This window comes from Eriocheir sinensis, chromosome 68, assembly GCF_024679095.1.
Source record: "Eriocheir sinensis breed Jianghai 21 chromosome 68, ASM2467909v1, whole genome shotgun sequence".
In the NCBI taxonomy this organism is placed as follows: domain Eukaryota; kingdom Metazoa; phylum Arthropoda; class Malacostraca; order Decapoda; family Varunidae; genus Eriocheir; species Eriocheir sinensis.
The window spans coordinates 534,447-559,755 of NC_066576.1; the positions used below are offsets into that span (position 1 = coordinate 534,447).

The window sequence follows — 25,309 nt, forward strand, 5'->3', positions numbered from 1 at the left end:
ACATTGTATCAAATCAAATCAGCCATCAGGCGAGAGACACCGAGAGGGACAACAGGGCATGTGTGTGTGTGTATTTACCTAGTCGTATTTACCTAGTTGTGACATACGGGAAAAGAACTACACTCGCGCTGTCCCGTCTCCATATCCGCTCTTATCCAACTTTTCCTTAAAATCATGAATGTTTCTTGCACAAACCACCTCCTCCCCCAGTCAATGCATGTGTGTGTGTGTGTGTGTGTGTGTGTGTGTGTGTGTGTGTGTGTGTGTGTGTGTGTGTGTGTGTGTGTGCTTAGGGTGGTAAAATAATTAAAATACAAGTCACCCACAACTAGAACAACTACATTATTCTTTACCAGGATAAAAATCAACTACTACACAGATATGACGTGTCCAGAACCGAAGATCGTCCGCGCCAAAAATGAGTTTCGAGATAACCAAGCTTTGTTTCCCAGCTTTGTTTTTATTACTATGTTGCTTTGTTTTGATCCCTCAGTACACTCTCCAGATGGTCCATTTTCCCTCGGCTACCTATACTGTTTGATAGAGGAAGGTTATGCCTGTATGACACGACCCAGGACTCAAAACTGTCAAAATGGTGTAGATGTCCCTTTGGTTCTGGACGCATTATATCCTGCCCACCTCTCATAACACCAGAAAATACTTCCCCTAACACCCCCAGACACATCCACACTCACTAAGCACCAATGTAATGCAAGTTTCCTCTATGTAGTTTGTGATCAAGTACAGGGGATGGGAGGGAGCTCTTATACAAGGTAGGATGAGCAGAGGAATACAGGAATTGGGAGGGACTTATAAACGAAGCTTGAATGAACAGAGATTGATCTGGAAAAAGGAATGGGAGGGAGCTCTTAAACAAGGCTGGATGAACAGGGAAATTGGCAAAGTACAGGGATTGGGAGGGACATAAATGAAGCTTGAATGAACAGAGAGATTGATTTGGAAAAGGGAATGGGAGGGACATAAATGAAGCTTGAATGAACAGAGATTGATCTGGAAAAGGGAATGGGAGGGAGCTCTTAAACAAAGCTTGGATGAACACAGCAATTGATCCCCTACCCCAGTTTGAGAACCCTTGACGAGAGAGTACCGGAAGTCTCGGAGGTGATGGGAAGAACAAGATATCGTTTGGAAGAGGTGTGATACTGAATGTTACCTTTATCCTTTCGACTACAATGATAGGAGATGCATAATACTGTCCTTCATCCACTCAAGCACTGCAATAAAGAGTAAGAATAAAGTTTGTGAAAGAGTGGAGGAGTGACATCCATCCATCTTGAACACAACATACTTTCCTGATTTTTTCCTCTTCAACCCAACACAAGACCAAGAGTAAGATGAGAAGTGTGAGTGATACAGACTGTCTTCCTCTTTACACAATACAAGACCAGGAAAAGGTGAGAAACAGTGCTGGAGTGGCAGAGACGTCCATCCTCTTCAACACAATACGAGTTCAGAAGTAAGGTTGGAAGAATAATGGCAGACTGTCTTCCTCTTAAACAAAACACATGACCAAGAGTAAGAACATATGATAGAGTGATGCCGACTTCCTTCCTCTTAACCCGGTAGCAGCGACGGGCCAAGTATGTGGCTTCACCGTGTAGCAGCGACGGGCCAAATTTGTGCCATGATATAACCCCCCCCAAAATAGATGATACATAAACTGATCACAAATGCTTTGATATACATTATGAAATGGTTTGTGTGAGGGGTGATTTTGTCTCATTTTTCTCGCTTGGAGGGATCCTTGGTGCTACTACCGGGTTAAAGGCAATGAAAGACAGAGTAGGGTTAGAATAGAGTGATACAGACCTCCTTCCTCTTTACACAATACAAGAACAAAATTAAGGTCAGAATAGAGAGTGGCACAGTGAGTGGCGTCCCTGCTTACTACTTCTTTTCTTCTTCTTTCTACTATAATTAATATCACTTTCTCTCTCTCATCTTCCTCCACTACCTGGCTTTATTACAAGGCTTTACACTGTTCATCTCCTTCTTACTAAAATCATCCCATCCTGCCTCCCTGCTTTGTACTCCTATGAAAAAGCATCACACTCTATTCTTTGCCAACTTTACCTGTACTAATACTCTTCCCCTCTCCTCTAGGCCTATGCAAAACCCATCTCATCCCCTTTCCTCAGTGGTGTTACTAGAGGGGATGTATTTCAAGCTTTCCGTTACTAAGATGTCAAAAACCAGCAGCTTCTCTCTAAATCCCATAAACTTCACATCCAAATATTTTCCTCTTGGTCTGTTTGCTGCGTTTTCCTCCCCTTCTTAACCTTCCCTCATCAATGTTAATGCTGTCTTTCCTTCTTCCTTCCTTCTTTCCTTCTTCTCAAAATCCCATAAACTTCACATCCAAATATTTTTCCTCTTGGTCTGTTTGCTGCGTTTTCCTCCCCTTCTTAACCTTCCCTCATCAATGTTAACGCTGTCTTTCCTTCTTCTTCCTTCCCCTTTATTCCTTATTAACCTCCTCCTCTTCCCCTGATATTGCTGGCACTGGTCTCGAGGGGAGTGGCCTAGGAGGGGAGGACTTGTAATAAGGGTGTAGGTGTGTGTACAAGAGGAGCCTGGAGTTGTATGTGGAGGTCCAGTGAGCCAACAGAATTATTGTTTGCTATATTACATTGCAGGATTTCATAGGAGGAACTGTCCTTTCTTCCCTTCCTTTCACTCTTACAAGCTCTTTCTCATTAACCATTCCCTCTGTCCTTTCTCCTTCTCCTCTTTGATTCTTGCTTCTCTATTCATTATCCCTCTTCCCCTTCCTTCTTCACCCACTGCAAGCCCCAGATCATACCTTCCCCTTCCTTCTCTCATCTTTTTTCTTTCTTTCTTAGCCATTCCCCCTTTTCTCCTTCTATTATCATCCCTCTTCCCCTTCCCCTTTCTTTTCCACACACCCCAAATCCCAGATCAAACCTTCCCCTTCCTTCTCTCATCTTTTTCCTCTCTTAACCATTCCCCCTTTTCTCCTCCTTTCTTTCTATTTACCTCTTTCCCATCCTCTTTCCTTCCTACCCACCCCAGATCATACCTTCTCCTTCCTTCTCTCATCTTTTTCCTCTCCTCTGTTAATCATTCCTCTGTTTTTCCTTCTTCCTTTACATTTATCTCATTACAATCTATCTTCCCCTTCCTCTTCCTTCACACCAGTCCTTGATCAAACCTTCCCCTCCCTTCTTTCATCTTCTTCCTCTCCTTTTTGCTTTCCATTTATCTCTTATTGACCTCTTCCCCTTCCCCATTCTTCTCCTGACCCCAAATCACACCTTCCCTTCCCCCCTTTCCCGCCTCTCCCTCTCTTCCTCCAGCAGGCCGGGCGACACGTTCCGCTCAAATATGGTCTTGGGCACGAAGGTCTTCTCCATGAGTGGCGTGAGTTTGTCCTCCTGCACCAGCTCCTTCAGCAGGCGATCCGTGCGCTGCTCCTCTATTGATGGACGGCTGGGAGGGGGTGAACGGAAGCGCTTCTCCACGTTGTATCTGGTGGAGTAGAAGTGGTGGTGATGATGATGATGATGATGATGGTGGTGGTGGTGTAGTAATATAACACAACTCAGCACCGAGGATTGAGCCCAAGCCTTTTGAGAATAAGGGCCGCATTCACAGTCACCTTGTTTTCATCGTTACCAATGGTGGTGATTGCCGCTATAGTATTTCCATGTAAAACTGGCCGATGGGATAGTGGCGGCTGCAGGGTTAGCCTAGCTCTGCACCTTACCACACACTCTCAACACCTCTTGCTTCCTCTGCAGCCCCCACTACCCCATCTGCCAGTTTCATGTGGAAAACTATAGTGTCGATCGGCGCCATTGGTAATGATCAAAACAAACAAAACGACTGTGAAAGCGGCCCTAAGTCAAGGCAGCACACCAACTGAGCCACTGATGAGCTGAAGTGTCACCTTGCCAGCATGCACTGTATTGACGCCCCAGCCCCCACTCAGTGCCGTTACATTACAGGACTTTTTTATTGCGTTACTGAGGTTTCTCTAAGGTATATATGCACTGCACATGCCACTGTGGGTTGATTAAAAGTGTCTCCAGTAACCAGGAGTGTATCACCTTCACCATGTTCACAGTGTAGGGCTGGGGTGCCTGGTGCAGCCTGAAGGAATGGACCCTGGCCTTTATTTGCTCAATGAAGACCAATGACGAAACCAAGATAAGGTGAGTATTAATAACAACGCCACAAAAAGCATTCACCACATCTCTGATTTGTAGCATGAATAGCTTAATAATATAGCTTGCTCTTCACTAAAACTTCACTCACATTAAATTTGCACGGATATGATTATACTTCCTTTCTGTTATCTTATCCCAGTGTCACGGGAGATGAACACAATTCCTTTCAAGATATGTCACTTGCTAATCCCGGACATTCATTGCCACCCAAACCCTAAGCTGCCTCTTTCTACTGGTCAGACTATTCTACTATCCCCACTGTTACTATTACTGCTCAACACTCACCCCACAAAGCCGATGACAGCAGCGAATGGCAGCGTGACGTAGGGCGCATAGGTCCTCAGTAAGATCATAAGAGGCCACATGACTGGTGGTGTGGGTTAGGCCGCTGGTGCAGGGCAGGTCAGGCTGGAAGAGAGGAGACAAGAGTGAGTGTGGGTGTGGTGGTGAGTGAGGGTGTGTGTGGACTGTGGTGGGTATGGGTGTGGTAGTGAGGCTGGTGGTGTGGTGATTGGAGGTATAGTGGGGACCTCTAGACAATAATATGAAGTGTATAGTAGAAGGGACGACTAGCCATTTTCACAGTTTCACATACATTTAGCAAAGCCTATGAATCACCTGAAGAGTGGAGTCAAAGGCTCTTCGTCTCATCAACTCCCCTCCTCATACTGACGGTCTTCTACCTCTTAAATTCCGCTGCCATGTTGCCTCTCTATGTTCTATAGATATCTTCATGCTGACTGCTCTTCTGAACTTGCTAACTGCATGCCTCCCCCCTCCCGCGGCCTCGCAACACACGACTTTCTAATCAAGCTCATCCCTATATGGTCCAAACCCTTTATGCAAGAGTTAACCAGCATCTTCACTCTTTCATCCTTTACACTGGTAAACTCTGGAACAGCCTTCCTTTGTCTGTATTTCCTCCTGCCTATGACTTGACCTCCTTCAAGCGTATCAAGACACCTCGGACTTCGGTTTTATACTTTGGCTCTAAAACCCTTAAAACCAGACCTAGTGACCGTTAATGATGGTCTCCTAGGGGTGGCACATGACGCACCGGAAGTGCAAGACATTGGAGTTCGTCATATCTCTTGATTCAAGGACAAAGTACTTCTCCAGGTGGGGCCACGAGTTCTGGAACTTCTGGCCGTCAGGTTGAGTGTCCTCCTCACCCACAGATGCTGCCGGCTCCCTAACAGGGTCAGCATCCTCAAGCGGAGCAAAATCGTCCTCACTTGGTTCACCTTCCATGACGTCAATAATGATAAACAAGGCGACAATAATGAATGTTATTACACGGTGACAACGTCGCAGCTGAACTGACCAGAGCACAACAAGCAACAACAAGAGAAAGAAGCCTCCAGTTTATCCTAAATCCGTATATTTTACCCGAGGTATCCCGCAAATTTACACATTTTTTACTTTTTCCATGATTGACACTTATTTTTATTAAGTTTATTTCATATCAGGTGGAAAACAATGAATTCATATTATTAAATCCTGAGTTCAAAGAGTTGGAAATGGAAAATGCATTACCCTAAGATACCCAAGTCTCTCTAATAATTGTCTAATTCCCCAAATTTATGGCGTAATTTACCCAAAAGTGGAAGCCCTGGAATTATTGCGCCATGTGGCTCAACTGGTGCTGCGTCTGCCCACAACGGACAGGAACAAACCTGTGTGAATTTTTTTGTGGACTTAAGAGTTAGTGGAGGAACTACATTTAGCGGAAGCTTATTGGTCCGCTAACTGTTTCCAAAGTTAGCGAAAATGCTAATCAGCTAACGAAAAAGTTAGCTTTGCTAATTAGCAGTTAGCAGATTAGTGGAACTGTGCCCACCACTGCAAGCAAGCATTTCCTCACTCACCAAAAAGTCACTGTGAGCTTGGATTGAACTCACGACCAGCCATCCACAACACCCACAAAGCGCCAAAAAACCTATACCATAAGAGGCTTTGGATAATGAGACACTGGACTAGGCATATATTTCCTTTACTAATCTCCACAAGTTGTCCCTTAACATAACAGTCACAGTTTTCCTTACTCCTCTTCAGCACTGCAATCTGTGCCTTATACAATAACACTTGCTTTACCATAAGAGGCCTTGGATAATGAGATGCTTTACGTCAACCAATACATATCCTCAGTTTTCCTTTCTTCTCTTTAGTGCTGCATTCTGTGCCTTATATAACAACACTTACTGTACCATAAGAGGCACTGGGTAATGAGATGCCTTCCTTGCTGTCATTTTCTTTACTAATTTCTGCAATTCATCCCTTCAACCAATTCATATCCTCAGTTTTCCTTTCTTCTCTTTAACACTGCATTCTGTGCCTTATATAACATCACTTGCTGTAACAAAAGAGGCACTGTGTAATGAGATGCTTTCCTTGCTGTTTCTCTCTTTACTAGTTTCTGCAAGTCATCCCTTCAACTAATACATATCCTCAGTTTTCCTTTCTTCTCTTCAGCGCTGCAATCTGTGCCTTATATAACAACACTCGCTGGTACTCTGCCTTTGCTCTGGTCCTCTCTGCTGATGCCCTAGCTCTCTCTGCCTTCTCTTTGGCCAACTCGGTTTCAATCTGCATTTCCAACCACTGAAGCTCGAGTCTCCTCTTCTTCCTCTGATGTTCCTCTTCTTCCTCCACTGGGCAATGGCGGGAGGGCTTAGGCCGTGTGGCAGGCTTAGGGCAGTCGAGGGGGCTGAGGATGTAGGTTCCAGGCTGTTGTGGGGGTGATGTTGAAGGCTGTGGGGGTGATGCTGCAGGCTGTGGGGGTGATGTTGCAGGCTGTGGGGGTGATGCTGCAGGCTGTGGGGGTGATGTTATAGGCGGTGGGGGTGAAGCTGCAGGCTGTGGGTGTGATACTGCAGTCTGTGGGGGAGAAGCTGCAGGCTGGGGTGGTGATGTTGCAGGCTGTGGGGGTGAAGCTGCAGGCTGTGGTGGTGATGTTGCAGGCTGTGGTGGTGATGTTGCAGGCTGTGGTGGTGATGTTGCAGGCTGTGGGGGTGATGTTGCAGGCTGTTTGGGCATCACTGCTGTATCCTCCTGCTGCCTGCTGAAATAGAGAGAAAACAGCTTTGAGAATGACAGCAATTAGAAGCAGTCCATTAAATATATAAAGAGAGAGAGAGAGAGAGAGAGAGAGAGAGAGAGAGAGAGAGAGAGAGAGAGAGAGAGAGAGAGAGAGAGAGAGAGAGAGAGAGAAATGTGTTTATGTATAATGCATCTAACACTCCTCTTCTTAACTGTTGTGAAGGTGGAATGAGGTTTGGTAATGACAGTGACTCAAAAATAACGTGTTGTACTTTTAGATTTCAATTACATGCTACATCTAACATCCCTCCTGCTGATTGTTGCTGAGGATGGAATCAGTTTGGCAATGAAGGCAACTCAAGAAAAATGTGTCAATGGGAATTTGGAGAAGAGAGGCAAGTGGCTTTATATTACGATTACATGCTTTGTCTAACACTCCTCCTGCTAACTGTTGCTGAGGAGAGAATGCAGTTTGGGAATGAAAGCAACTAAAAAAAATGTGTTCGTTAAAATTTTGGAAAAAAAGATGAATACTTATAATTACTTATAAGAGGATATTTCACAAACTGCTTCACATATATTGCATTTCTGTAAACAAACAAAACATGTAAACATAATACACAGGGAAGTTATCAAATTACCAAATGAAAACTTATTATCAAACATGTACACACACACAAAAAAAAACCTCACAGCCCATACAAACATACACACACAAAAGAACTAAGAACCCAAACAAAAATTAACACACAACCTCACAGCCCAAACAAACATGAACACACAACCTCACAGCCCAAACAAACATGAACACAACCTCACAGCCCAAACAAACATGAACACACAACCTCAGAGCCCAAACAAACATGAACACACAACCTCACAGCCCAAACAAACATGAACACAACCTCACAGTCCAAACAAACATGAACACACAACCTCACAGCCCAAACAAACATGAACACAACCTCACAGCCCAAACAAACATGAACACACAACCTCACAGCCCAAACAAACATGAACACAACCTCACAGCCCAAACAAACATGAACACAACCTCACAGTCCAAACAAACATGAACACACAACCTCACAGCCCAAACAAACATGAACACACAACCTCACAGTCCAAACAAACATGAACACACAACCTCACAGTCCAAACAAACATGAACACACAACCTCACAGCCCAAACAAACATGAACACACAACCTCACAGTCCAAACAAACATGAACACACAACCTCACAGTCCAAACAAACATGAACACACAACCTCACAGCCCAAACAAACATGAACACACAACCTCACAGTCCAAACAAACATGAACACACAACCTCACAGTCCAAACAAACATGAACACACAACCTCACAGTCCAAACAAACATGAACACACAACCTCACAGTCCAAACAAACATGAACACACAACCTCACAGTCCAAACAAACATGAACACACAACCTCACAGTCCAAACAAACATGAACACACAATCTCACAGCCCAAACAAACATGAACACACAATCTCACAGCCCAAACAAACATGAACACACAACCTCACAGCCCAAACAAACATGAACACACAACCTCACAGCCCAAACAAACATGAACACACAACCTCACAGCCCAAACAAACATGAACACACAACCTCACAGCCCAAACAAACATGAACACACAACCTCACAGCCCAAACAAACATGAACACACAACCTCACAGTCCAAACAAACATGAACACACAATCTCACAGCCCAAACAAACATGAACACACAACCTCACAGGCCAAACAAACATGAACACACACACTCACAGCCCAAACAATCATGAACACACAACCTCACAGCCCAAACAAACATGAACACACAACCTCACAGCCCAAACAAACATGAACACACAACCTCACAGCCCAAACAAACATGAACACACAACCTCACAGCCCAAACAAACATGAACACACAACCTCACAGCCCAAACAAACATGAACACACAACCTCACAGCCCAAACAAACATGAACACAATCTCACAGCCCACAAACATGAACACACAACCTCACAGCCCAAACAAACATGAACACAATCTCACAGCCCACAAACATGAACACAACCTCACAGCCCAAACAAACATATACACTGAAGAAAAAGACTTTACCTTGTGACTTGAGGGCATGCAGGCTGGTGGTGCCCCCTTGTTGGAAGGCGGTAGGGCAAGCCCATCGTGGCAGCCGCTGGGCTCAGGCTTATTGTTTATTGTGTCGGCAATCAAGCTTTCAATCTGACTGAGGGGAGGAGGGGGAGGTCCGTCGCCTGGAAATTGATGAGGAGTTATATAATTATTTGCAACAGCTTTTCAATAAGGTTATTAAGTTCGCCATTTGCGCACCTTCAGACCGCCCATATGTGCACAAATGGTGAGGTTTGACTGTATATATATATATATATATATATATATATATATATATATATATATATATATATATATATATATATATATATATATATATATATATATAAGCTTAAATTTACAGGCAAAAAAAATGTTCAGGCAAACAGAGTCCAGCCCCCAGATGAGAAGGGTCTTTAATGCCAATGGATTTGGATATAAAAGGGATGAATTAACATGGTCATGGGTACAGCCACTTCACTAACAGACAGATGTCTGGCCTTATCAACACCTACAGAAAAGGGGGAAACTCTTACCTGAATATTCAAGGGCTTGATGGTGGGCCCAGATCTGATGCTTGGCAGCACCCTTCAATTGGAACCACTTCTTCTGGCAATCCCTCACGGTCCTCAGTGTCCCAGGAAAAGCCTCCCTCAGGTGGCAGGCAATGTCGTGCCAGGCCTTCCTCTTCCCAGGGGTGGAGTGCTGTGGCACGCTGCCACGCTCCTACACAGCTGCATAATGCTCCGAGTACAGCTGTACAAGAAGGAGCGCTTCTGCGTCTGTCCAGTTCTTTTTTCTACGTCGGCGGGGGGCTTCTGGTGGTGGTGGTGGTGATGGCTCTCTCTCCTTTGCAATGGCTGTGTCTTCCTTTGTTATTCTGGCCAGCCTGATTGCATACTCTCCCGCCGGTATGTCTCTGGCCCTCACCACAATTGTCTCTCCTGATGCTGATGGTGTCTTCAGGGCCTCCAGCTCGATCACCCTGACTTTGCTGCCTCCTGCTGGTGGTGTCTTTCTCTCCTCTGCCATGTTTGTGTCTCCTGATGCTGATGGTGTCTTCAGGGACTTCATCTTGATGACTCTGATTCTGCTGCTTGCTGCTGCTGGTGCCTTTCTCTCCTCTGCCATGTTTGTGTCTCCTGATGCTGATGGTGTCTTCAGGGACTCCATCTTGATGACTCTGATTTTGCTGCTTGCTGCTGCTGGTGCCTTTCTCTCCTCTGCCATGTTTGTGCCTCCAGCAGCTGGTGGTGTGTGTCTGCCCTCCGCCATGTTTGTGTCTCCTGATGATGATGGTGACTTCAGGGCCTCCAGCTTGATCACCCTGACTCTGCTGCCTGCTGCTTCTGGTGCCTTACTCTCCTCTGCCATGTTTGTGCCTCCAGCGGCTGGTGGTGTGTCTCTGCCCTCCGCTGTGGTTTTTCGCTGTTTGCAAGCCACCGAGACAAAGTTAATTTTCAGATATAATTAATTTACGGAAGCCTTACAAGTTATCAAAAAGTATATCTTACATTTTCACTATTTTCACAACTTCTTTGATATCTACAAGTAGAATTGCATGCAAACATTGGCTACATGTAGAGAGCCACATGACGAGTGCCAGGCCATGAACCAGTGCCACACCAGGCCTCACCAGGGATGCAGCACAATGGAACTTTTGAACATTATCAATCCCAGCAGCCTTTTCCACACATGAATATACACAATGCATACATTATCTATACATCACATTATTCTGTGAGTATTCATGGTTAACAACTCATACTTTTGTGGACGAAACTGACAGGAAATACTAAAAATCAGGGGCACAGGATAACAAAGGGTCATATTATTAAACATTTTGGTGCCCAAGCACACACTTGGCAAGGCTTTACAGGAGTTTGGGGCATTTCAAGGGGTAGTTTTTGACCCCAGTGGTAGTCTGACCCTTCTTCTCTACCATGAACCTGAGAAAACACTTATTGTAATCCGACTGGTGTCCTTCTTGGCCCTTTAAAATAGTTTATGTGAGGGGCAGAAGCATCTAACAATATCAGCCATAGACTCTGCCTGGCTGGGTGCCCTGACAACCCAACGCTGTGAGATTTTGTCGACCATTTACAACTATACCATGAGGAGTCCTGGAAGTATTTATTTCTAAAGTTAAAAATTCCAGCCACAACATGATATTTCCAATGCTGCTACAGCCCCTGAGTGTCTAATAATTATGGTATACATGTGTATAGTATATATCCACTCTGGACGATTCTGGGCATATTCTTCCTACTCATCCCCCTTCTGACTCCTTTATGCCTGTTATTAAGATTCTTAAGAATGATGTTTTCTTTGCCCTCTCTGGCCTCAACCCTCAGAAGGCTTATGGACCTGGAGTGCCTCCTATTGTCCTTAAAAACTGTGCTTCTGTGCTGACACCCTGCCTTGTCAAACTCTTTCGCCTCTGCCTGTCAACATCTACTTTTCCTTCCTGCTGGAACTATGCCTTCATACAGCCTGTACCTAAGAAGGGTGACTCCTCCAATCCCTCAAACTACCGTCCTATAGCGTTACTTTCTTGTCTATCTAAAGCTTTTGAATCAATCCTTAACCGTAAATTTTTTACGCATCTATTCAATTCTGACATTCTTTCTGATCGCCAGTATGGGTTCCGCAAGAGGCATTCTACTGGTGATCTTGCTTTCCTAACTGACTCCTGGTCATCTTCTCTTAGCCGTTTCGGTGAAACTTTTGCTGTTGCATTAGACATATCAAAAGCCTTTGATAGGGTCTGGCACAAATTTGCTTTCCAAACTACCCTCCTATGGTTTCTATCCTTCTCTTTGTACCTTTGGAGTTTCTTTTCAAACCGAGTCATCCGTCACTGGAACAATCTTCCTTCCGAAGTAAATGAATACCATCAACTCCTTCAAATATAGAATCAACCATCACTTCGCTGTGTCAGGAGTGAACTGAATATTGAGGTGCTTTCATCTGCTCCTCAATATCGAGGTGCTTTTCATCTGCTCCTCAATGTCGAGCTATGGGGAGGCTGATGCTGTACTGCTCACATTCCTTAGAGGTTAATCAATCTGCTCTATTCATTGCAGATATCACTAGTTTCCCAATATTCCCTCCCACCCTCCCTCAAAATAGCGATTTCATGAACACAATAATGCAAATCAGTAACAACACAACAAAACTCACTGGAAAAAGTTTCATCCTCACAATACATGGAAATGAGGGGGAAAAAATAACCCACTGCCGCCCTACCAAGATGATGAAAGACGGACTTGACTGCCGCTGGAGCTGAGCCGCCCCCTCCACCGCCATATTTCTTACTGACAACAGCACATCAGTCTTATTTTTTTTTTTCCAGCAAGGGAGGCACAAAAAAAAAAAAAAAAAAAAAAAAAATATGGATAAACACTGCCCCAATCTCCAAGTCTATGACCAGGATTCACCAAAAATAATCAAACTTACCAAATCTAACCCAACCAAACTTAACATCACAAGAGTATATGTTAGGGGCTCCTTACTTTTGAGACCAGGGAATTTTCCCTATTTCAGGGACTTTTTTTTTTAGGGAAATTTTGGAAGCACATTTTCAGTGATTTTGCCTCCCCCCCAAAAAACAAAACAAAAAAACCCGGTTCCCTACAGGTCCCCAGGCTTGTGTTGCGGGGTAGGGGGTGCTGGAATGGCGGAGGGGAGGCGGACTTCTTGTAAAGAATTACCCCCAAATATCTACAGGTCACCACACACACACACGTCAACAAGTCATCAAATAAACACAAACACACACAGGTCGGTGTTGTGTTCCTGGCTGTCCTCCTGTTCCTTGCTACTCTCCAGCAAACTCTGCATGCTCAGAAGTGAAAGTAAACATGTTGATAAACGAGTTGTTGTCACGCATCCTCGACAGCATGGCTTTGCTCACTTCACCCCCCCCCCCCCTACTCATGAGCCTATGGTGCTCTCTTGCCCCCCAAAAATCTGCCAAAATTATGGGCCTTCATGTGCGCATCAAGAAAGTTTTGTTCTGAAAATAGCAGGCCATGGTCCCATGGCCTAACCATCCCCCTGAAACACTGAAGAAGCAAGATGGGTAAAGATTTGTTTTAGTACCGTGTCAGTATTTCATTACCTACCTTATGAAACATCACTAGCTCTTCATATATCTTTTCTTCAAACGTTCAACAATCATGGAAACGCTTTCAAAATCCAACACAAGGACTATTTATCGTTGAAAATGGGGAATAATATTCATGAAAGTGTAGCCTCCTCTGGCGGCGGCAGTGCTGTCGCCGCAGCCGCAAAATAGCTTGCAGAGGGTTTAGAGTGGGGGAGCATATTTAAACTACTCCAACCAAACTTTATGGCCTGCTAATGGGGGGGCTTCGCCCCCCTCGACCCCCCATTCTAACCAGGACCCCCCCCCCTCCCCCCACATGTATATGCGACTTACTTCTGTGAGGAGGTATTTCTTGCAACACTGGCTGCACTGCTGCCGTGGCCGCCGCCAGAGGAGGCTGTGCTTTCGTGAATATTATCCCCCGTTTTCAACAAAGAATAGTCCTTGTATTGGATTTTGAAAGCATTTCCATGATTGTTGAACGTTTGTAGAAAAGATATATGAAGAGCTGGTGACGTTTCATAAGGTAGGTAGTGAAATACTGGCACGGTACTAAAACAAATCTTAACCACAAGATACTATTTCCTGTAAATTTATCCCTGAATTCACTTATTACAACACAGAGCGCTGCACCGGACCCATGAATGTTTTTCCCTCTTTAAGAACAAAGCAATATGCACACCCTCCCGTGCTGGAAACCACTGGGGGCAGCCAGGGACACAATATCACGCTGGCCCCCCACAGGCTCAAGGGGCAATGCAACGGAGATAAGCACCGAGGCCATGCGCAGCTATAGTGTGTGCCCTTTGACCCTAACATCACACACAGTCAACAGGTCACCCAACACACAGCCGGCCAGCCCCCCTCCCCCCCACCTCGCAGCCCTTCCTTCCCCCCCACCTCGCAGCCCTTCCCTCCCCTCTGCTCACCTTGCTCCTCCCCTCGTGCCTCGGCAGCCCTCAGGAGCCTCGCCGCGCCCCTGCACACACGACACACAGACAACACAGCAAAGGACCAAACACAAACAGCGCCCCGCCGGCAGGTTGACCTTGATCTTGATGTCACAGCTCACAGGTGGCTTGAGATTTCTCCACGGCTTTGTATCGGCAGTTCAATCAATCAACATACTTAGATTATGTAAAGATCGGTTGGGGTACTTTAAATATATTTGACATGATATTTCCCTGGAGTTGATCTTCTACTAGGATCTTTTTCCCTAGGAGGTAATAATATTGGGGGCGGGGGCAAGATATCATTGCCTACATCTTGCACGCCACATGCTCTCCAGCTCAATCGACTCTGCCATTGCCAGCTGCTATGAGAGGGGTAGTCCAAGCTCTATCCACTATGTCCATGTTTCGCAAGACACCAATGTCACCTACGGTAGAAAGAGTGCCTTATATGAGTGGTGCCCCACCCGAGTCTTGTGCTGTGTGCGCCAGGCCGGGAGGTCACACTCTACAGCATTATGTCCTTGAGTGTCCTGCCATGGCCTGTTACCGTCCGCAGGGTATACGTGCGTGATGTGCCTTCCTTTGTCGCCTGGTTCATTAATCATAACATTGTACCTGCCATAATTAAAGAGTACCCAAAGTTTGCTGCCAGGTGATAATTTAGGTAATTGCATGTGTACCTACTCAGGAATATTATCAGTATTTACATTCTAATTCCTTTTTCTGTTAACAAACCTCAACTTGTGTTTTTATTTTTGTACAATGGAGATTTTTTATTTTTTGTAACGCCTAGTCAGGAGTTCGTCTGCAAGACCACCCATTCCCCTTTGTTGTATTTTACAACAATAAATATTTCAATTCAATTCAATTCTCCCTGTCATACTTCTTACATTCCAGCACTACATGCTGCACAGTCTCGTCCACACCCCTGTCACACATCTGGCACACTTTGCTGCGGGACTCAGACCATATATATAGTTCCTTGCATTCACACCAGACACTGCATGCGCCCTAGCACGGAAAAGATCACCTCCCATGCTTCCCTCATACCACACCTCAAGAATTATATACTATATAATTATATACTATATATATATATATATATATATATATATATATCTATATATATATATATATATACCATCCCAGAAAATTCAAACTGGCACACATCACACCAATCTTTAAAGGAGGATCTAAGAAAGAACCAAAGAACTACAGACTCATCTCTCTGACTTCCGACATCATAAAAACTTTTGAAAGAATATTAAAGAAACAGATGGTAAAATTCTTGGAAGATAATCAACTTATAAAAGACTTTCAACATGGCTTCAGAAGTAAAAGATCTTGCCTTGTGGGCGGGGTCAGTCTAAAGGTTCCCCTTGTAACAACAGCATCCCAAACCAGCCAGGAAAACCAAGCTCTATTTTCTTCAGCGTTTCGGGTTCTCATTGCGCTTTGTGAACGGACAGATGAAATGAAACAGACTGCACCATCCCAAACCAGCCCACGAAAACCCCATGCAGCAACTTCTACGAGAGGCTTTTGAAACTGGCGAACGGAGGCGCCCAGACGTTAAAAAATACAGGCTCTTATTGCATCCATTCTACCATTGACCTTGTTGGAACAGGTAGACAAGAAAGAAAGAAACACACGCACTTTATATTCCAAGGCACAACTTTATGGGTACAGCACGAGTACACTGGGACGCCTACAACCCTACGACCCTTGCTAGCTATGGACCAAACATTACCATCAGTAGTAGTAGTAGTAGTAGTAGTAGTAGTAGTAGAAATGTTGATGAAGTTCCATATTACACTAAATTGGTGTCGTAAAAAGAACTATGGATACATCTTTTGCGAACACACACACACACACACATACACACACACACACACACACACACACACACACGCACATAATGGACGGAAACTATATATTTACAAGAAAGTTAGTTAGTCAGTCACTCAGTTAGTCATCAGTCAGTTAGTTAGTGTGTTTGTTTGTTTGTAAGTCAGTTAGTCAGTCAGTCAGTCAGTTAGTTAGTTCGTCAGTTTGTTAGTCAGTCAGTCAGTCAGTCAGTCTGCCACACGTGTCTTAATATTAACATTCACAAACGATGTAATTCTATTGCTTAACTAATCTTGTAAGACCTTGATAGTTTGTGCTCGGTTAAAACATCACAGATTCTTTATAGAGCTAATAGTATTCTCTCTCTCTCTCTCTCTCTCTCTCTCTCTCTCTCTCTCTCTCTCTCTCTCTCTCTCTCTCTCTCTCTCTCTCTCTCTCTCTCACACACACACACACACACACACACACACACACACACCACCACCACCACCAGGGCCCTCACATGAGGGGGGGGGGGGCATATGCCCGTGGGCGGCACTTTTAGGGGGGCGGCATTTCTTGCCTGGAGCTGCCGCCCACAAGGCTGACAAAATAATAATAATAATAAAAAAAGGTCAAAGAAGGCCGAATAGTTTACCGTAATCGCCAATTTTTGCATTAACATCAACAAAATATGAAATATTTTCCCTTATCCTTTCTGCAATAGGGATTTTGAAATCAATAATTTTCAGAAAATAATAATAACAACCACATTGCAGTCTGATGAATGTTTTTTCCTATTATTTATGAATTTTTTTTTTTTTTACTCTCTAGATTTCATTTAATTATACAGCACACACAGCAACAGCATCTTTTATTATGTATACCGGTATCCTATAATCACGTTGCCCAAATTAGGGTCATAGGCAGTAACGGTACGTGGTGGAGGTGGGAAGTGGTGGTTGGGGGGGCGTCACTGAGAACTTTGCCCTGGGGCGGCACTTGGGCATGTAAGGGCTCTGCACACCACTCCGTGGCACAGCTGGTAGAGCGCTGCGGTGCCAGCCCGCTCAAGCCGGATTCTTTCCGTTGACTAGAAGTGGTTACTGTCCCCCCCCTTGAGCAAAGGGGATGGAGTGTGTGGTGTGTGAGGTCCCGGCAGTACCTACAGATCGACGATAAAGAGCACTTGCTCATGTCGGGAGGGTACCTGCTGGCGATTACGAGTCCAACACGTAATCAGGGAATAGTGAATTACACACACACACACACACACACACACTTTTCCTCCATGGACACACGTACACTCAGACACTCATTTGTAACCCATAATATATTTCTAACTCCCTCTAGGCTCTCAAGTTCCTTCCTCTCCAACACACACACACACACACACACACACACACACACACACACACACACACACACACACACACACACACACAAACACTCATTTCTAACCCTTAATCTCTCAAACTCACTCTCTAGGCTCTCAATCTCTCTTTCCAACCCCTTAATATATTTCTAAAGCTTTCTCTAGGCTCTCGTAACCTCTCTTTCATTCCCCTCCTCACACACATACACAGACAGGCGCAGTCTTCCTCTCTCCCTACACACACAAACACACACTCCCTCATTTCCGGGCCAGCTGTGTCAGCTCGAAGGGTTTGGGCGAGTACACCCTGACCATGAAGGAGCCGGGCGTGTCTGGCTGGAAGGTGGCGGGGATGATCACGTAGTGGCCCGGGACCAACTCCAATCGCGCCAGGACCTCGCGGAAGTTGATGTAGGTGCCGGAGCTGCCGTCCTCGTAGTGGTGGTAGAAGTGGTCCGATTGTAGGGGCTTGCTGGGGTCCTTGGTCTGCTTTTGGTGGTGGTGGTGGTGGTGGTGATGACAGGGAAGGGAAAGAAGGGAAGGGAGAGAATAGGTTAGTGTGTTAGTCAGATAGATAGATGGATGGAGATATGGAGGCAGAAAGACAGGAATAAGATAGAGAGCAAGAGATTAATACAGTACCCTCTCGAGTTTCGCGCTATCCGAGTTTCGCGATCCTCGAGTTTCGCGGTTAGTCTTAAATTTCTACCATCCCGACTTTCGCGCAATATCACCCCGAGTTTCGCGCTGGTTTGACATGTACGGGTTAATAAGATGAGATTCAAAGTGTTAAAGAACAAAGGAGGAACATAAGAGAGACGAAAATAGCTGCATAGATAGTGAAGACGATGAAATTGCATGATAAAACAAGACAAAGGAAGAATGATGAGTCAGAGGAAGATATAGGGCACGAAAGAGAAGGAACAAGATAGAAGAAAGAAAGGAAAAGAAAGCAAGAAGGAAGGAACACACACACACACACACACACACACACACACACACACACACACACACACACACACACACACACACACACACACACACACACACACACGTACACACGCATAACCCCCCCAACAAGCATCAATCTCCCTCCTACACCTAAATCCCCCCCTCCACCCCCACCACAACCCCTTCCTCTCCCACCCCTTACACATACTTACGCACTTGCTCCCCCTCCACACACACACACACACACACACACACACACACACTTACCTTATACACCACGAAGCCGATTTGCAGCATCTTAACGCCGAAGTCTTTCCTGGAGCGCCGGTGTTCTTGCATCACGCCCACCAACACGCTGCAGAGCCCGCCCCCGCCCCCCTCAGTGGCCTCTGCTAGCGTGAGATGAGGGATGAGAGAATGAAGATGACGGTTAACTCTTGCAGAAGGGATTTGGACCGAATAGGGATGAGCGTGAGATGAGGGATGATAGAATGAAGATGACGGTTAACTCTTACAGAAGTGATTTGGATAGAATAGAAATGAGCGTGAGAGCGTGAGATGAGGGATGAGTGAATGAAGATGACGGTTAACTCTTGCAGAAGGGATTTGGATAGAATAGGAATGAGCGTGAGAGCGTGAGATGAGGGATGAGAGTTGAGGGATGAGAGAATGAAGATGCTGATGTACTCTTGCATCAGGGATTTGGATAGCATTAGAATGTGCTAAAAGTGTATGAGCGTGAGTAGAGAGTTCCAGGGCACGGGTAAAATGAGGATAATGAAGGATAAGTTGGATAATAAGGGTTAATGAGGATAATAATGATAATGAGGAAAATGCAATACTATGGGTAATTTTACATGAGAGAAACTGCAAGAACGGGGATAATGAGGATAATATTGAGTGGGAAGGTGATATAAAAAGTAGATTCGATTTTCCATTAGCTTCCCCTCCCTCCCCCACCCACACAGCGCACAAAAACAAAAGTATAAATATTAATGTATCACTGGGTCAGGTTGAGTTTATTATTATTATTTTTTTCACCACGACCACGAGGGGGGTCCAAGTGCAAAAAACAACAGACATAAAGATAGTAAAAATTATACTTCCAAAAAGAGAACAGAAGTGTAATTCCAAATGGAGATGTCTTGATACTCTCCTCTCGCATGCGTTCAAGTCGTAGGAAGAGGATGAATATGCAGCTTAACTCTTGCATTAGGGATATGGATAATATAGGAGTGAGCTATCCGTCGGTTCGAATCCGCCGCGGGAGGAGGGGGGGAGGCATGCAGTTAGCAAGTTCAGAAAAGAAGTCAGCATGAAAATATCGATAGAAGATAGAAAGAGATCACACACACACACACACACACACACACACACACACACACACACACACACACACACACACACACACACACACACACACACACACACACACACACACATACTCAAACAGACAAAGAAATCAATGCAAGGAAGGAAAATCAATCACTTGCAAGACATGGATTAAAAAAAATAATAAATGCACACACACAAAAAAATAAAGAAAAAAACACACACCCCATCCATCATTCATCAGCCAATAGCGTGCCAGGACGGGCTGACGCGGACCAATCACGTGACAGATCGCTCGTGACGTCATCGGGAGTCCTGTGTGTTAATATTACAGAAACGTGTGTGTGTGTGTGTGTGTGTGTGTGTGTGTGTGTGTGTGTGTGTCCTCTTTTCTCCCTCACTTCCTTTTTTTCTTCCTTCCTTTTCCTCTTTTCTTTCTTTCTACTTTTTTCCTCCCTCCCATTTTCCTTCCTTTCCTCCTTCTCTCCCCTTTCTTTCTCTCCTGTTTCGTCTTCTTCATATTACTCTTTCCTTCCTTTCTTTTCCCTACCCATTCTCCCTCCTGTCTTTCTTTCCTCCACTTTCCTTCTCTTCCCTCCCTTCCTTCTCTCCCCTTCCCCTCCTTCCCTTTCCTTCCCGTATTCCTCCTTTTTTCCCTTCTCAGTCATTTCGTCCTTTCCCTTCCTTCCTTCTTCCTTTCTTCTCTCCCTTTTCTTACCTCCAGCTGTCTCATTCTTTTTCCTTCCTTTCCTTTATTTCCTTCCCTCCATCCCTCCACCCTTCCTTCCCTCCAATCTTCCACCCTTCCCTTCATCACTCCACCTCTCCTCCTTACCTCCGTGTTCCACTTTCAGCAGAAACTGTGGATTGGTTGCGAATTTAGCGAAGTCGTTCCTGCTTCCTCCTGCTGTCACGCCTTCAATCCACTCACCTCTTATAGCCTGGACCTGAGGATAGATGGATAGATATATAGATAGATAGGTAGACAGATAGATAGATAGATAGGACAGATAGTTAATTAGTTAGTTAGTTAGATAGATAGATAGATAGATGGTTGAAGAGACAGATAAAGAGGTGGGTAGATCGGTTGAGAGAGAGAGAGAGAGAGAGAGAGTGTGTGTGTGTGCGTGTGTGTGTGTGTGTGTGTGTGTGTGTGTGTTTAACTAGGGCAAGCATGTTTGTACACAGATAAATGTATGAAGATCAATACACAGATAGATAGATAGATAGAGAGATACGTACATACATACACACATACATACATACATACATACATACATTATACATACATACACGTACATACAAAGCCGGGTAGATATATAGACAGACATATAGCCGGCACTCAATCACACACACACACACACACACACACACACACACACACACACACATTGCAATCAATCCAGATAATTTACGGTCTTTAATCTCTCTCTCTCTCTCTCTCTCTCTCTCTCTCTCTCTCTCTCTCTCTCTCTCTCTCTCTCTCTCTCTCTCTCTCTCTCTCTCTCTCTCTCTCTCTCTCATCTTTTCCATATTTCCTTCATTCCATTTTCCTTTCGTTCCATCCTTTCTCCTTTTATTTGTTTCCTTCTCTCTGCCTTTCCTCCATCCTTCCTTTACTCAGATTTCCTCTTCTTCCTCCCCTTTTCTCTCATTCCCTTTCCTCCTTCCTTCAACCCTTTCTCTTTTTTTCTCTCTCCTCATTTGTTTCTTTCTTCCTTCTTCCTTTTCCTTCAACTCATTCTGTCTCCTTCCTTCCCTCCCTTCCTTCCCTTCTCATTCTCTTTTTCGCCTTAAACCTTTCTTCCATTCCTTTTTCCTACTTTTTCCCTTTCTTTATTTTCTCTCTTCTTCCCTTCTTCGTTCGTGTTCTCTCTTCCTCTCTCCATCTTTTTATTCTGCCACCCTCTTCTTCCTCTCTTTATTTCCCTTTCCTCTACGTATTGTCTCTTTCACCTCTCTTCTTCTCCCTCTCTCCTTTTTAACCTATAACATTTCTCCTCTATCCGCTTCCTCCCTCTTTCTCTCTTTTGTTTTTCCTTCTTAAATCTTTTTCCTATGACTTCCCTCAACACATTTTCTCTCACTCCTTTCATCCTCTCTCTACTTCTCTCCCTTCCTTCTTTTCTTTCTCTTTCTCCCTCCTGTCAAACTCTTCTTCCATTTCCTTTTTCCTCAACGTATCAACCTCTGTTTTCTCTCTCTCTCCCCCTCCTTTTTTCTCTCTCTTCATCCTCTCTTCCTCCTATTAAACTCCTCTTCCCTTTCCTTTCCTCAACGTATCCTCTTTTTCACTTTTCTTCATTCTCTCCTTTTACCTAACACTTTTCTCTTTCCCTCGTTTCCCTTCTCCTCCTCCTTCTCGTTCTTCCTCCTCTCCTTACCTGCCCCACCTCGTCCACCGTCCCGTCGTGGTCGTAGTCTGGGCCTAAGGTACAGACGGTCACCTCCTCGAACTCGCCGCAGAAGTCGTCGAAACTCATCCAGAATTCCCCGTCGTGCATCGCCGAGCCCGTGTGTCCGCCTAGCCCGGTCCGCTGCTTCTCGTCCACCCCCTCCCACCTCTCGTCCCTAGGGAATGGAGGGTGTTGGTTAGGGGGTGTTGTAGGGTGTGTGTTAGGGGTATGGACGGGGTGTTAGGGGGGAATGACTGAGGGGTTAGAGTTCATATATGCTTCCTTACCAGTGAGACTTTCTATACAACAAAGTGAGGTCATTCTTTGTTGATTTATACCATAAGGTGCTGGCTATCAGGTGTTTGAAGATACCCTAAACTTATCCTAACTTAACCTAACCTAAACTTACAAAACCCCAAACAGTTACTATATGTCTTGACTCAGAAAATTCATATATGCTTCTTTACCAGTGGGATTTTCTATACAACAAAGTGAGGTCATTCTTTGTTGATTTATACCATAAGGTGCTGGCTATCAGGTGTCTGAAGATGCCCTAAACTTATCCTAACTTAACCTAACCTAAACTTACAAAACCCCAAACAGCTACTATATGTCTTGACTCAGAAAATTCATATATGTTTCTTTACCAGTGGGACTTTCTAAAAACAAAGTGAGGTCAATCTTTGTTGATTTATACCATAAGGTGCTGGCTATCAGGTGTCTGAAGATGCCCTAAACTTAACCTAAGCTAACCTAACAAAACTCCAAACAGTAACTATATGTCTTGACTCTGAAAATTCATATATGCTTCCTTACTATTGAGACTTCCTATACAACAAAGTGAGGTTATTCTTTGTTGATTTATACCATAAGGTGCTGGCTGTCGTGCGCGGGTGGCTGTGGGTGTTATGGCGCTGGAAGGGTAGGGTGGTAGGGTTAGAGGTGGAAGGGTGGTCAGGAGTTGTGTACTGGTTGGGTAGTGGTTGTGGTAGTGTTGTTTGTCTAATATGATGCAGAAAATAATAATAATGATAATGATAATAATAATAATAATAATAATAATAATAATAATAACAATGATAAAAATAATATAGTAATAATAATAGCACTAGATTTTCTCTCCTTAATGGTTTGAATATCACATTATTATTACCATTCCTCCTCCTCTTCCTCTTCCTTCTCCTTCCTTTTCCAATCCCCACCCTCCCCACGTTGGCCCTCTTTCCTCCTTACACAATTCCTTCTTCCACCCTCCTCCTCCTCCTTCTAATTCCTACTCTCCCTCCCTCTTTCTATATTCTCCCTCTTCTTCCTTATCCTTCCTTCCTTCCTTCCTTCCTTTCTAGTTCTACCCATTTAAAAACTCTTCCCTCCTCCTCCTCCTCCTCCTCCTCCTCCTCCTCCTCCTCCTCTTCCTCCTCCTTCTAATTCCTACTCTCCCTCCCTCTTTCTTTTTCCTCCCTCTTCTTCCTTATCCTTTCTTCCTTCCTCCCTAGTTCTACCCATTTAAAAAACTCCTCTCTCTTCCTCCTCCTCCTTCTCCTCCTCCTCCTCCTCCTCCTCCTCCTCACTCACTCACTCATCAGCCCAGGCGCCGGTCCACTCCGCCGCGTTGGCCCACGGGTTTCGAACGCGGATCAGGCTGACGGGACCGAGGGAGGAGTGGCTGAGGGTCGCCACGCCGGTCACCGTGTAGGCGTGGCCCTCCACCAGGCCGTGCTCGTCCGTCCTGTATGCCTGCCCAGTCCCCTGTGTGTGTGTGTGGGGTGGGGGTGGGGGTGGGGGAAGAGGGGAGGGTGTGTGGGGAGGAGGGAAGGGAGGTGTTGTAGAGGGAAGGAGGAGGATGGGAGGGGAGGAGGTAGAGAAGTCATCTCATGTGTGTGTGTGTGTGTGTGTGTGTGTGTGTGTGTGTGTGTGTGTGTGTGTGTGTGTGTGTGTAAAATTGAAATCATTAGTTGTCGGTTTTGGTATATATGATCTGCTATTGCATTTAATTGTGCTTTACCTTCTCTTTCTTTCCTCCACGTCTTTCATCAACATTTAATTAAATAACATCGATAACAACAACATCAATTAATGCAACGGCTAAAACTATCTTTCACACACACACACACACACACACACACACACACACACACACACATGACCGTAGTGCAGTGGTTAACTCTGCTCGTCTCTACAACAGAGAACGGAATCGAGGGAATGCAAGATGTGACAGAACGGAAATGTAAAACATACACATACATGCATACATACATACATACATACATACATACATACATACACACATTCATACACACATACATACACACATACATACATACATACATAACACACAAGCACTGAGGAGAGGGGTAATTGTGTGGCATATTCACTTAAACACTGCAGCGCCCTCAAAGACTGGAAATTTTCTAAGAGCTTTCGTAGTAGGCATTTTGGAGCATTTATGCAGAGGACGTTTAATGACCCTGGTGGTAGTTATTGACCTTCCTCTGAACCATGAACCTAAAAGCATCACATTTGACAAAAAAGGAAATTCATATACGTTTTGGGAATTTCAAGGGAGTAGTTTAATGACCCTGGTGGTGGATTTGACCCTTCTTCTGTACTATGAACGTAAGCATCACATTTGACGAGGAGTTTATAGGCGTTCTGGGCATTTCAGGGTATTTTAATGACCCTGGTGGTAGTTTGACCCATCCTCTGAACCATGAACCTAAGCAACAGATGTGACAAAGCTTTCGTAGGCGTTTTGGGCATTTCGAGGGTAGTTTAATGACCCTGGTGGTAATTTTGACCCACTTCCCTACCACCATGAACCCTAAGAAACACATTTGACAAAGCTTCTATTGGCGTTTTGGGCATTTCTAGGGGCAGTTTAATGACCTGGTGGCAACCCTTCTCTGTACCATGAACTAAGAAACGTATTTGACAAGACTTTCGTAGTAGGCGTTTTGGGC

General features: G+C 44.7%; 1 protein-coding gene and 2 long non-coding RNA genes across 3 annotated transcripts in view; 1 reads left to right on the forward strand and 2 right to left on the reverse strand.

Moving 5' to 3' along the window:
- Positions 1 to 110: 110 nt before the first annotated feature.
- Positions 111 to 2,506, forward strand: LOC126988110 (uncharacterized). The gene is made up of 2 exons (XR_007741456.1): positions 111 to 257; positions 294 to 2,506. It is a non-coding gene; the product is annotated as an uncharacterized LOC126988110 (long non-coding RNA).
- A 4,595-nt stretch (positions 2,507 to 7,101) lies between these two features.
- Positions 7,102 to 10,606, reverse strand: LOC126988109 (uncharacterized). The gene is made up of 3 exons (XR_007741455.1): positions 9,941 to 10,606; positions 9,393 to 9,547; positions 7,102 to 7,272 (listed from the first exon to the last, which is right to left on the reverse strand). It is a non-coding gene; the product is annotated as an uncharacterized LOC126988109 (long non-coding RNA).
- A 6,191-nt stretch (positions 10,607 to 16,797) lies between these two features.
- Positions 16,798 to 25,309, reverse strand: part of LOC126988281 (calpain-9-like) — a 28,226-nt gene continuing 19,714 nt past the window's right edge. The window contains exons 2-6 of the mRNA XM_050846343.1: positions 23,929 to 24,098; positions 22,338 to 22,524; positions 20,789 to 20,900; positions 18,889 to 19,013; positions 16,798 to 18,156 (exon numbers count right to left, since the gene is read on the reverse strand). Coding sequence (XP_050702300.1) covers positions 17,929 to 18,156; positions 18,889 to 19,013; positions 20,789 to 20,900; positions 22,338 to 22,524; positions 23,929 to 24,098 — 822 coding nt within the window. The 3' untranslated portion in view covers positions 16,798 to 17,928. The remainder of the gene's footprint in view (positions 18,157 to 18,888; positions 19,014 to 20,788; positions 20,901 to 22,337; positions 22,525 to 23,928; positions 24,099 to 25,309) is intronic.